The sequence below is a fragment of the Pseudorasbora parva genome, chromosome 9 (assembly GCF_024679245.1).
Source record: "Pseudorasbora parva isolate DD20220531a chromosome 9, ASM2467924v1, whole genome shotgun sequence".
Taxonomy (NCBI): Eukaryota; Metazoa; Chordata; class Actinopteri; order Cypriniformes; family Gobionidae; genus Pseudorasbora; species Pseudorasbora parva.
In genome coordinates, this window is record NC_090180.1 from 8944299 (window position 1) to 8958909 (window position 14611).

At 39.3% G+C, this 14611-nt stretch overlaps 1 protein-coding gene across 1 annotated transcript in view; it reads right to left on the bottom strand.

Moving 5' to 3' along the window:
• The window catches only part of pld1a (phospholipase D1a), a 37561-nt gene extending 29642 nt beyond the window's left edge, over positions 1-7919 (bottom strand). The window contains exon 1 of the mRNA XM_067453744.1: positions 7783-7919. Coding sequence (XP_067309845.1) covers positions 7783-7793 — 11 coding nt within the window. The 5' untranslated portion in view covers positions 7794-7919. The remainder of the gene's footprint in view (positions 1-7782) is intronic.
• Between the last annotated feature and the right edge of the window lie 6692 nt (positions 7920-14611).

The window sequence follows — 14611 nt, forward strand, 5'->3', positions numbered from 1 at the left end:
GTAGCGCTATCCTATCGCGTGCAGAGGGAGTTTGAAAGACAACCGTTTATCCCGCCCCTCGGATTGAGCCCTGTCAATGGTGAGTTTCCAGACCAAACATCTTGATGTGAGTCTGGCTTGTCAGGCTACCAGATCAGCATATTGACACTGAAAGTAATAGCTGCACACTGGAGTAATGGCTGCTTACAATTCAGCTTTAAAAGCTCAGGAATAAATAACATTTAAAAAAAATACAGAACGGTTATTTAAAATTTTAAAAATATCTCAATATTTACTGTTTTATTGTATTTTGATCATAAATACAGCCGTTGGGCATAAAATAGAATGGGTGATGCATTTTTGCAAATGGTCCAGTCTTGGCATAGAATCACTGATCCATGCTAACCAGCAAAACATTGACCCCCTAGTTTGCTCATTTCTATTTAAAACATTTCCAATTTCAACCAGGCCAAAGGCCAGAGGTTAAATGTCTTCTCTTGTAAAGCATGCGTTCCCTTCAGTGAATATTACTCTAATAATACACACAAGAACAGATCCGTGTCATTCTCTCACAAAAACAGCTATTAAAAAGGAGGCCAACATCCTGTTTTCTGCAAAAAATGCTGGGTTGTTTTTACACAATGTTGGGTCAAATATGGACTAACCATAAATATTTGCTCAAGACAACCCAATTGCTGGGTTAAAACAACCCAATTGCTGGGTTAGTTGATATTTGACCCAACATTGGGTTGTTTTTTACCCAGAATTTTTTAGAGTGTGGGAGCAAGAAAATTCCCAAAACAGTTTAGGAATCACAGTGATAACTGCTTTCAGAAATACAAAATCCAAGAATCTGTTAACTGCTCATGTCTTTAACATGAGTTAGTGGTATGACCGAGAGGTTGAAGAATATGAATTCAGATCTCTGAAGTTGATAGGATTTGTGACCGATCTACAGTCAGCAAAAAGCGGTGAGATGAGGTGTGATGATTCCACAACAGATTGATCATAAGCCACTGACGCCATTAAACTACTGCAAATCAGAGTTCATAATTGATGTGCGGCAGAATGGAGGAGTGCAGATAATTGCAGATCTGGGTTTTATGCCTAAAATAGAGAGTTCCCTGAAGAAAACAATATAGAGCAACATGGTACAAAGTACAAAAGCAAAAAGAAAGAGTCAAAAATATCAAAGAAAATGCTGAAACTGAGCAGCTGAGTCACTGCTTGTTACTAACACAACTCACAGCGACAAGTTCATTAAAACAAAAATGTAACCACTAACATTATTTTTCAAGCCTTTCACACAACATAAAGTCAACATTTGTGTTCTTAAAACAAAAATATCGTTATTAGAGAAAATAAGAGGAAACACACAGAGCTGCTCTCTCGATTTCTCTCACAAAGACTTTTGCTTTCCTTTAGATGGTAATTTTGCTGCCAAGTGCATGTTCTCTCTGTAACTACCCCACAAAACCATCTATTAAACATAATGGAACATTTTCTCCTCTCACTGGTTGGTTGCAGTGGGCTACAGAGTACAGATACTGGTCTATTCAGTTTGATCGAATAATGGCCATTTAAAACATGTAAAAGAGAAATCATGTGTGTTAGAGAAGCTGAAATGTCTAAACTTCCCATCTTACATAATATAAGTCTAACAGTGTGAGGTGTGGCTCTTTGGAAAATCTGAACTCAATATGACGTCACTTTCCAGTCCAGCTACCTTTGGAAGCCTCTGCTTAACTCTGACAAACAAACTCAGTCCCTCAATCCATAGTCATAGTAGACAGAAAGTCCTGAAAACCATTCACAAACAGAGACAAGATTGGCATGTTTCAAATCATCTCACAATATTTATTTCACAACTCCTAGTCTACAATGGCACCGTTTTGAACTTTCAGTCAACGTGAAATTAGAATTCCATTCACTTTGTCAGTGTACGTTCCTGGTCTTTCTGTAAATGAGTGATCGCTATGGTTTCAAACAAAAAAAAAGTTTGTCTGCGATATCAAATCAAAATACACTCCTGAACAAAATCTTAAGACCAGGGGATGCATTGCAAGTTTTACACATTTCGCACTTGTGGATCATAACCGGGTTGTAAGTGCTTCTTCAAAATGCCAAAAGAAGAAACAGGAGCAAGAGACGAAAAATAGAGAGTAGGCAATTTATTGAAAACTGCATTTAAACTCAAACAGCCCATTCATCAGCTGATAAAAAAAAAGTTTAAGACCATAGCCATAAAAAGGTCAAATCTGCACAACAATATTGCTTTTATGTCATTGTCCTTCAAGCCGACATATTGTCAAGATCTCCTGATGGCAAAGGCAAAAAGGCTTTCTCTCTTTGAACGTGGCAGGATTGTTGAGCTGCACAAGCAAGGCCTTTCGCAACGCGCCATCGCTGCTGAGGTTGGACGCAGTAAGACAGTCATTTTACATTTCTTTAAAAATCCTGAGAGTTATGGGACAAAAAAGTCAAGTGGTAGACCCAAAAAGATTTCACCTGCACTGAGCCGCAGGATCCGCCGGGTTGTCCGTGAAGACACAGGTCGATCCTCAACCCAAATTAAGGCCCTTACTGATGCTGACTGCAGCCCAATAACCATAAGACGTCATCTGCTAGAGAAGGGCTTCAAGAACAAAAAACGTCTTCAAAGGCCACGTCTCCTACCACCACACAAACTTGCCCGTTTAGAATTTGCAAGGTAGCACCAAACATGGGACACTGAAAAGTGGAAGAAAGTTTTATTCTCTGACGAGAAAAAATGTAACCTGAACAGTCCTGATGGCTTCCAACGTTACTGGCATGACAAGGAGATCTCACCTGAGATGTTTTCTACACGGCACAGTGGAGTAGGCTCCATCATGATCTGGGGTGCTTTTTCCTTCAATGGGAAAATGGAGCTTCAGGTTGTGCAGGGGCGTCAAACGGCGACTGGCTATGTGGATCTGTTGCAGCGGACATCCCTCTTGACCGAGGGCCCCCGTCTGTGCGGTAATGACTGGGTCTTTCAACAGTACAACGCTGCAATTCACAAAGCCCGCCTGACGAAGGACTTCTTCGAGGAGAATAACGTTGCTCTTTTGGACCATCCTGCATGTTCCCCTGATCTAAAACCCATTAAGAACATTTGGGGATGAATGGCAAGGGAAGTTTACAAAAATGGATGTCAGTTCCAGACCGCGGATTGCCCTTCATGAAGCCATCTTCACCACATGGAGCAACGTTCCCACCAGCCTCCTGTAAACAGTCGCATCAAGCATGCCGAAACAAGTTTTTGAAGTGATCAACAAGAATGGTGGGGCGACTCACTACTGCGTTTATTTTTGGGCTATGGTCTTAAACTCTTGATCAGCTGATGAATGGCCTGTTTCAGTTTAAATGCAGTTTTCAATAAATTGCCTACTATCTATTTTTTGTCTTGTTCCTGTTTCTTCTTTTGGCATTTTGAAGCAGCACTTACAACCTGGTTATGATCCACAAATGTGAAATGTGTAAAACTTGCAATGAATCCCCTGGTCTTAAGATTTTGTTCAGGATTGTATAATAACTTCCTTTTTCAGCTGACACAATCAATTTTGGCTCCTCAGATTATCAGATTACATTCCAATTTACCACGATCAAATTAATCACAGCCCAATATTTCACACAGTGAACAGTATAAAAAAAGATTAAAATTTTCTGTCTATGGTGACAGTGTTTACTGTACATATACAGGACAGTCTAGCTAGGTAATATGTAAACAATAGTGGTGCTGGTAGAGAGGTTCCTAATGGAAGGAAGGACTCATTCGTTCTCTCTGTGTAGGTGAACATTTATGACTTTGGTATCTCATGCGTGTCTCCCACTGTGCACTGACCTTTAGAGGCAGCTTTAAAGAGATGTGCAGGTCAGTGAGGAGCAATGAATCATATGCGTCAGCCATCACTCCGTTGGTGCAATATTACATTTTTATGATTCTTTAGATATCTTCTAGCACAAACCTTAATAAACCTTGCATATTTACTGTTTCAAGATATACAGAATCAAAATTCATTCAGACAACTTCAACGCTCACATTACAGTTTATTCGCTTTAGTTAAGAAAATGGTCATAAAATATGCCAAGAACAAGTTAAACTGTGTCAGAACAAATTCATCTTGACAATCTCAGATAATTTTGTTTTAATGGTATGTAATGGATTACAATCAACCAATCAGCTGTCAGTACACAATTAGATAATACCAATTTAGATCAACCAATAACCAAGCAATGCTTCATTTTGTTCAGTTTGTGGTATAAAAGGTTGCATTAGCAATTAAAGAAAAAACACTCGAGCAAAATATGGTCAGGTGAAAGTGTCTGAATAATTTTGGTCCCAAATTTTTGGGTATATATATTTATCAGTTAACCTGCTATCCTTACTTACATCAATGAACTAAAGTGTCCTGCACCCACTAATAAAAACTCATATTTGGTGTCTGAATAATTTTTGGTTTTACTGTAAATACACGCACACTTGTGATTTACACATGTTCCATGTATTGTATGGTAGAAACAAAGGCTAGGATAATTCCTCATATGTTTGAAGTGAACCTATTTAGGAAGCAAACTAAACCCAAACATATTAAAAAGCAGCCAAACATATAATGACACTGAGCTTTTATTTAAAACTATGGGAAATACCATTTCAACCCAGGGAATAGTTTGCTTTCAATAAACAAATCTTAAAGGGGGGGTGAAACACTCAGTTTCAGTCAGTGTCATGTCAATCTTGAGTACCTATAGAGTAGCATTGCATCCTGCATATCTCCGAAAAGTCTTTATTTTTTTAATAATTATATAAGAAAGATGCGCTGTTCCGAGTCTTTCCGAAAAAAGCCGAGCGGGTGGGGGCGTGTCGTGTGAGCGGAGCTAAATAATGACGTGTACAGCAGCGCTGTAGTGTTGAGTCGAGTCCGTCATCCCTAACAGCGGGAAAAAAACTTTATTCAAAATAAAAATATGGCTTTTAATCAGATACAGCCATACATCTATGATCCGGAATCAGACCCAGAGGCTGCAGTTGAACAGGAGCAGCAGCAAAAACGACTAGAGCAGGACGTCTGTATGTGGTAAGTTACAAGTTATACACTAACTATATAATATGCTTAGCGGCTTGTGTTATTTACATATTTATACTTGAATTATATCGTCGTATTTTTGTCTTTGAAGGTGTACATGTGGGAAGTGCAGTTGTGCACGTGTGTGTGTGTGTTTACGCGTGGTTTGTGTAGAGACATTTGAAGCAGTCTCACTCACCCTTCTAACGTTGGGACTGCTCCATCCTTCAGCATTAGGCGATTGGGAAAATGCGGCGTCGAGCTGGGCCTTGTGAAACAGTCGGCACCGAAATGCAGCGAACAGATATAAACATTCGCGCAACTCAGTTGCTGATCCGGAAAAGCAAATTACATCCACTGTTGCCTTAACGCGGGGTTTTGGAGAATCTGTGCAAGACTGTCTTGGTCTGGCAACCAAAAACGCACTTTTTTGGTGACATTATGTGTAATTGTCACCTGTCCAGCAATCTACAAACCAGCGCTTTGATGGGCGTAGGCTGTTGCTTTCGCTCTCTCCCTCGCTCTCTCTCACGCGCTTCCGGTAGAATTGTCCGTAAGGCCCATACAAGGAAATTCCGCCCCCACTAACGTCAATGGGGACGCATGATCTCAAAAAACTTGCCGAAACTTATGACTAACCGGAAGTAGTATTTTTGACAAAGAAATACTCCCATCAAACGTCCACCTTAACTTTTGAAACTTTGTCTATGTTTAGTATGGGATTCCAAGTCTTTAACAGTGTAAAAAGATCAGTATGCATGAAACAGCATTTCACCCCCCCTTTAATGTAAATTATCTAAAGCAGGACATAGGCCATGCAGTGAACTGTAGAAAATAACTGCGCTCTACTCAAGGGAGTAATCTAGCACTCGGAAAGCGTTCCACCCATAGGGGCGGCCATTGCTAACCAAGCCATCACCTGCTGTTAGCATCCCATTGACTCCCATTCACTTTGACAGTGAATAACTTTACATCTGAGACATTTAAAGACTCCATTTGTCCATTGTTTATTTCTAAAGAAACACGACAATGCATAAAAGGCTCCATTACCTTGTATCTTACACTATCGCCCCGTAGAAGCTGTTTTTTTAAAAATAGGCTAACGATTGCGTCATAACCAACGCGACTCTGTCGCACAGTTGAGAAATTACCGTATAGACAGGAGGAGACGCTCAGAAACAATCTTTTACTGTCTATGAGGCAGTCGGGGGGACGTGGAAACAAAGTTCGATAAAGTCAAGGGAGAAGAATGGGGAAAAGCCCATAGTGAGCCAAAGGCAACGGGAGAAAATATTTAAACAACGTGATTCAGATTTCACTTTCCACAATTACTAGAAGACCTACAACTGTCAGACAGGTTGCTTACGTCACATCTACGTCGTCAAGCTCAGTCTGAGCCTGCGCAGTACGCTCACCCATCAGGAAATGAGTGCCTCTAATTGACCTGACTTTTTGTCTATGGGATCGCTCTGTCCATTTCTTTTACTGTCTATGGCTCTACTACCAGTTAGACAAGCCAAGCTCATGTAAACCAAAACATTTTCATTTTCAGTATTGTCTTGATTGCCAAGAAAAATAATAAACATTTCTTAAAACAAGAAGAATGTTCTTGATATAGTATAGTACACCCAGCAATTATATATAGTATATTTTGCATACTAAACTACAGAAATACACAGATAATGAGGAGAGAAGGAGTCAGTGAGGACGTTCTGTGGATGGGATATCAGCTTTTGCTTCCTGCCAACAAGTTCCTGCCCATTGTAATTCGTCATGGAGACAAGGCTCATAGCATTTGAGAGGAGAGCAACAACAACAAAAAACATAATGCAACAACATAGGTTAGCTTTACTATAAACTGTGCTACAGACACTGGAGTCACTCAGGTGTGTTGGGGCACACATGAGGCTAAAGAATTGAGGGAATTATTGGCAGTGTCATTTTAAGACATGAAGCCACAAACAAAAGTATTCTATTCATATTTCATATTAGGAGGGGCATTTTGTCATGGAATGGCAGTCTTGTAAGTGCTGTCCTTGCCAACCTGAGGTGCCATTCAGCATGAATTCTGGTTCATGTTTCTACAGAACTAATGCACTTTGTACCTGAAGGCAATTTATGACAGGAAGGTGTTCACTAAACAAATCAGCACTACAGTTGTTGTGCCATTTTGTTTTACACATGTTAGAGATAGCATAAATTTCCCAGCAGCTCAGGGTCAGAAGTATCTTGCATTCTGATTAATGAATGACATGATTGAAGAATAAGAGATAAGTAAACAATAATGAGGGCTATTAAAAATCACTAACATATGTACTGCATTATTAATAAATTGAGTTGAAATACTATATATTAAGTTGTAGTGTATTGCATTCCTGCCCTTTAGCATATAGTTGAAAAGAATGAGAGGGACTTTGGAGCCTGAGCAAAGCCAAGTTTACTTTCCTCTCTCTAATGCACTGGTCACACATTCCACCATGGATACAAAAGCGTCTCACACTGCGGTGAGGGTGAGACAGGAGCCAAGGCATATCGGTACCAGAAAGACGTTCACATGTCACAATTACACACACACACACACACACACACACACACACACACACACACATACACGGCTAGAAATTTCCAAGTCTTCATTCCCTCTAACTTCGCAAGCTGAGACACAAGTTTGGAACAGAGAATAAAACAACAGCAAACTGCATAAAGTTTCACTGACCTGCCCTGCATGAGATTCCCACATGATAAATCAGCTGTGCTGTCTGACTCCTACAACAATGAAAGACTAACTCATAATTTCGCATGAAGCGTTAAAAGAGTCTCTCCTTTTCTGTGACTGCAAAAAGTCAGGGAGGGCGGTGGAGAGACCAGTCATAGGCCAATGTGTTTCAACGGGGCGGGGCCTTTCCTGGATTCTGAAGTGTCAGTCACGATCGCTCAGCCAGTCAAGTTCAGAAAGTCACAATATGCTCCTCCCCTCCTCAGCTGTTTTCTGCATTATTAAACTAACTGATATCATCCCGTGGCGTAGAAATGTTTGTAATGTTGCTGTGATACTGTCATTAACCTCCTAAAACCCAGGGGGAAAAAGTTAAGAATTTTGTTTTTTTGTTTTCCATTTCATTACATTGTTTACAGCATAACAAACAAATAAATAATACAATTATTTATAAACTTAATAATAACTAATAATTAATAAAAACTTTAGAATTAGCCATATTATACTATGTTTTCGTATGTGGACACCAGAACTCAGTTGTTTAAAATTAAAATGACATGAAAAAAAATAGATTTTTTTTTCCAGTTCACCAATCAATTTTTAGTTTTCAGAATTTTGTTTAACCAAATTCTCAACTGTTATGAAATATATATGGAATTAATTGTTATACCATTTTCCTTTATGCAATATGTGTGTAAAATAGCCATACATGGGTTGAAAGATGTCATAAAAAAAAACATTTTCATAATAATATCTAATATTTTATTGGAATATTGATGTGTAATTTCTTTCCCTATTCACTTGTATTTCCTAAAATGCCTGATAAACATGATTCAAGTCCTGGGGCCTATTACACAAAACTAGGATAAGAGATTAAGCTGGGATATCTTGGTGATCTTGTCATCTGTATGCAAAATTTAGTACACCGCTGTAGTAAATGTACCATGAAGGCACACTCACACCAAGAACGATAACGATAACGAAAGATAACTGTATATTAGTGGATAAATTGAACCAAAATCACCAAGATATCCCGGCTTAATCACTTATCCCAGTTTTGTGCAATAGGCCCCTGGTGTCCTCTATTGAGGACATGTATGAAGTCAATGCCCTGTTTTGTAACAGAAAGTCATATTTTATGACTAGATTAGAAACCTCATAACAACTGAGATGTTGATTTATAACAAACAGATTTAAGAATTTAAGAAATAACATTTGAATGACTATTACAAAGATATTATCATTTTCCATAAGAGTACTAAATGTGACCATTCATTAATTTTTAAAGACAAGAAGTTGTCCAGCTGAAACCTCAGAACAAATGGTATCACTGAAAAGCCCTGAATGTGGCTTTAATTTGTAGTATTTAAATTACAGCAATCTTAATTTACAGTAACAGTTGTGTAAAGTCCTGTTTAGAGGTCTTGTGCATGAGTTCTGATGTCACTACAGCTACAGTATGTTAAAATGACAAACCTAGTCCCTGATACTTGGAGGTCGAAATGTCAAACCAACTTATCTCCAGGCTGCTCAGCAGTCAGGGCCATAGTTTTCCCTTGGAGCAGTTTTTTCTGCTCCTCAAACAAACTGCAAGCATTTTCCTGAAGCCCTTCCTCTCCAACAATCCATCTATTTTCCATGGTGAGGAGAGTTCCACTCCACTGTGTCTAAATGGATTAATCACTGAAGAACAAGAGCAAGACGCCTCACTAAAGGACATGCCAGCGTATCTGACGCTCTGTGGCCAACAACAAAGACAGAGGAGAAGATAGACTTCTGAGCACCATAAATCATTTATATTTTCAATTTTCCGCCTTGTCTGATGCAGGACCTCTGGTCTATGGAGTCTGTAATAATTAACACGGCAGGGTGTGCCAGAGCGGCCATACCTTTGCTCAAATGGCAGGCATTACCATTTATCACAGCCGCAAGCAAACATCTCTGTCTCTCTCACACACACACACAAAACAATATCAGCTAAACTGCAGACCTTCAAGTGCACAGGAGAGCGGGGGGAGGAATATAAAGAGAAACAGTGCAATGTAAGGTAAACAGAGATTAAAAGAAAAGTTACATAGTTTAATGGCTTTGCATAACAGCTAGTTTCATTACTCTCACATGAGCCCATCTGCTACAAACAACACAATCCCAGAAAGCACACTAATTCTGAACGTCTAACACAAAACAATGATAACAAACTCAGGGCCATCATAAGAAGTAGACCATTGTGGGCCATAGTGCCCCACTATAAAAAATACATATATATATATTTATAGACTGTAAACTATAGTATTATGTGACTTGCTATTATCACTGAATCATACTTTTGCTGGATCTTGAAGTGTTAGAACAGTATTACATACAGCGCTATTGCCCTCTAGTGGACGGTATTAAAAAAAACTATTTCTGTCTCTTTAAAACTTCATTCCACGCTAACCACTTACAGTACAGTGAGCATAGGCCATTGAGCAGAAATCAAAAAATATGTTTGCATTCACAGTTATGTGAGTTCCTCAAATCCTTTTTAAATAGCAATAGGTCAACAAATAAACAAAACAGATTTTGGGATCTGGTAATCCTTCCTACGTCCCTATCTATATCTACAGGTGTGCGATGGTAATTGTGTACTAAATTAATAAATATCAATAGGTCAAACAAAACCTGCTATGGTCTAAGCTCTATACTTCCTCTCAAGCTGAAGGAGGATTAGTTGTTATCATGTGCTACAAAGATTTTATGTTGAATGTGATAACTAGATCACAGTGTGCAATATTACTGCAAATGGCACAGCTGTTGATTGGGAAGAAACTATTATGATGAAGACTTTGACCATACCACACAAAACCTTAAAGAAACAACAACACTTTAAATCACATGGTGATACACTAAGTTACACATTACACAAATATGCAAATTGCGTATATCAATGAATACTTTGCTTCTTTGATTTAACAGAAGATAGGACAAAATGCAGTACACATGGAAAAAGAAAGCAAGAAAAAGAATATCTATTTCCTGTTGCATGTTCAGGTTAGTTCTAGACACTGATGATGATAATTTATAGAAGGGCTCGATATCAGCAGCTCAGCCCTTTCCAGTCATAAAACAGGTTAATGATCTATATCTTAATTCATGTCTCATAATATTCAGTTAACATCAAAATCTAATTGGCATGAGAAGCATTTTTGCTTTAAATTTGTCAAAGTGTACACTTCTTCCCTTGCCAGCTGTAATGCTTGTACATTGCATATAAAACATTGGATGGGGGGTAGACCTATTGTATTGTATCTTTCTAACAGAGATAATTTCCTATTCTATTTATTTTACCTGAAACAAAATGCTGTGTATAGGACCACCCCTACCATCCAACAGGCTCAATTAATATTTTAAATGATGATGTGTTTAAAATTATAAAGCCTAACAAATCAGAATGAAGACAACACAATTGTAATACTTATTATCTCTTTAACACATCACCTATTTGTCGGTGGGATATAATTAGGCAGAATGTGAACACTTTGTCATCAAAGTTGGTGTGTTAGAAGCAGGAAAAATGGGCAAGCGTAAAGATTTAAACTAGTTTGAACACACTGTGATCGCTAGACGACTGGGTCAGAGCATCTCCAAAACTGCAGCTCTTGTGGAGTGTTCCCGGTCTGCAGTGGTCAGTATCTATCAAAAGTGGCCCAAGGAAGGAACAGTGGTGAACCAACGACAGGGTCATGGCTCATCGATGCACGCTCCAAGGGCAAAAAGCCTGACACATGGAGGCCCCACCTTGCAACTTACAGAACTGAAAGGATCTGCTGCTAACATCTTGGTGCCAGACGCCACAGCACACCTTCAGGGGTCTAGTGGAGTCCATGCCTTGTCGCGTCAGGGCTGTTTTGGCAGCAAAAGGGGAACACAATATTAGCATATGTTATGCCTGATCGGTGTGCACACATTGGGCCAAAAAATTGGGCCAATTGTGAGAGTTCTCCCAAATGATATGAGAGATAAATAAAGATATAATATATAGATATAAAGATATGAGAGAGGCCTGTAATTTTCATCATTGTACACTTCAACTAAAGGAAAAAAAAATCAGAAAAAAAAAATTGTCTAATTTTTAAAGAATTTATTTGCAAATTATGCTGGAAAATAAGTATTTGGTCTACTACAAAAAAAGGCAAGATTTCTGGCTCTCACAGACCTGTAACTTTTTCTTTAAGAGGCTCTGCTGTCCTCCACTTGTTACCTGTATTAATGGCACCTGTTTGAACTCGTTATCAGTATAAAATACATCTTTCCACAACCTCAAACAGTCAGACTCCAAACTCCCCTATGGCCAAGACCAAAGAGCTGTTAAAGGACACCAGAAACTAAATTGTAGACCTGCATCAGGCTGGGAAGACTGAATCTGCAATAGGTAAGCAGCTTGGTGTGAAGAAATCATCTGTGTTTTTATTAGAAATTATTGGAAGACATACAAGACCACTGATAATCTCCCTCGATCTGGGGCTCCACGCAAGATCTCACCCCGTGGGGTCAAATTGATCACAAGAACGGTGAGCAAAAATCCCAGAACCACACGGGGAGACCTAGGGAATGACCTGCAGAGAGCTGGGACCAAAGTAAAGGCTACCATCAGTAACACACTACGCCGCCAGGGACTCAAAACGCAGTGGCAGGCGTGTCCCCCTGCTTAAAGGGTTAGTTCACCCAAAAATGAAATTTATGTAATTAATGACTGACTCTAATGTTGTTCCACAGCCATAAGACCTCCGTTCATCTTCGGAACACAGTTTAAGATATTTTATATTTAGTCAGAGAGCTTTCCGTTCCTCCAATGAAAGTGTGTGCACACTATACTGTGATATACTTCTGTGTCCAGGAAGGTACTACAAATCATCAAAGTAGACCGTATGTGAGATCAGTTAGTTAATTAGAATCTCTTGAAGCATTGAAAATACATTTTGGTCCAAAAATCACAAAAACTACGACTTTATTCAGCATGGTCGTCTTCTCCTCATGTTTTTTTTTCCAATCCTCAAATAAAGATTCAAACGGTTATGAATCAGCGGATTGATTCACGAATCAGATCACATGTCAAACTGCCAAACTGCTGAAATCACATGACATTGGTAGCCTGACGTGGTCATACTCAATTCTAGTCAGAATATGAGTCTGAAACTGCTCCATTGGGCTGTGATTATGGGGCGTGTTTCAACCGAACCAGGAAAGACATCAACTGGATAGACCTACAACCAATCAGAGCAACGAAGCGATGCATTGTCAAATGTCAACAGACAGAGCTCAACTGCACTGTGTTGCCAAGTCCACGTTTTTTTCCGCGAGTTGAAGCAACTATTATGTGATATATAGACCCATGAGTGCGAATATTAGCAGGCAACCTTGCCAAAATAACACACATTTTACCCCCCAAACGCCATTTTTCCCCGGAGAGTAGTTGGCGGGTTTTGTTGTAAAAACTTGGCAACCCTGTCTGCACGCGCGCTGGTATCAGGCTGGAATACGCGATCTTTGTTGGTGTTGTAAAGAAAAAAAAAAAGATTTTAATGATACACAGAGTACTTACCCAACATGATCATTATTTCTGAGAGAAATTGTGAAGGTGAATGCATAATAATAATAATTCATTACATTTATATAGCTCTTTTTCTAGGCACCCAATGCGCTATAAATAGAAGGGGGAATCTCCTCAACCACCGGATGATGCGACGACAGCCATATTGCGCCAAAACGCTCACCACACACCAGCTGATTGGTGGAGAGGAGACCGAGGCATATTTAAACAAGCTCTCCGTTTAAGATTTGAACAAATATGATCCAAGCCCCTTTGATGACGTGCATGATTACGTTACTGTTGATCATCTGTCCGCCATCGTCTAAAGCCCGCCCTGATGATTTCATTGGTCCAAACAGTTTCTGTTCGGAGATAATTACTCCTCTATGGAGCGAGGCCAGACCGAACTGCCAGACCTAAAAAAATTGTGGTCGGGGCTAAGTTCAGCTGGCATCCAGGCTATGACATTGCGATCTGAATCGTGAATCAATATGCTGATTCATAAATGTTCTAATCTTTATTTGAGGATTGAAAACAAAGCAGGGAGTGAAGACTATGCTGAATAAAATGTGATTATTGGACCAAAATGTATTTTTGATGCTTCAAGAGATTCTAATTAACTAACTGATGTCACATATGGACTACTCTGATGATGTTTTTATTACCTTTCTGGACATGGACAGTACATACACTTTCATTTAAGGAACAGAAAGGTCTCGGACTAAATTTAAAATATTTTAAACTGTGTTCCTAAGATGAACAGAGGTCTTACGGGTATGGAACGACATTAGAGTCATTAATGACCTAAATTTAATTTTTGGGTGAACTAACCCTTTAAGCCAGCACATGTCTGGGCCCATCTGAAGTTTGCTAAAGAGCATTTGGATGATCCAGAAGATGATTGGGAGAATGTCATATGGTCAGATGAAACCAAAATATAACCTTTTGATAAAAAAAATCAACTTTTCATGTTTGGAGGAAAAAGAACACTGAGTTGCACCATACCTACTGGCATTGAAGATGAAACATGGCTGGGTCTTTCAGCATGACAATGATCCCAAACACACTGCCCGGGCAACAAAGAAGGGACTTCGTAAGAAGCATTTCAAGGTCCTGGAGTCTCCAGATCTCAACCCCAAAGAAAATCTTTGGAGGGAGTTGAAAATACGTGTTGCCCAGTGACAGCCCCAAAACATCACTGCTCTAGAGGAGCTCTGCATGGAGGAATGGGCCAAATTACCAGCAACACTGTGTGTAAAC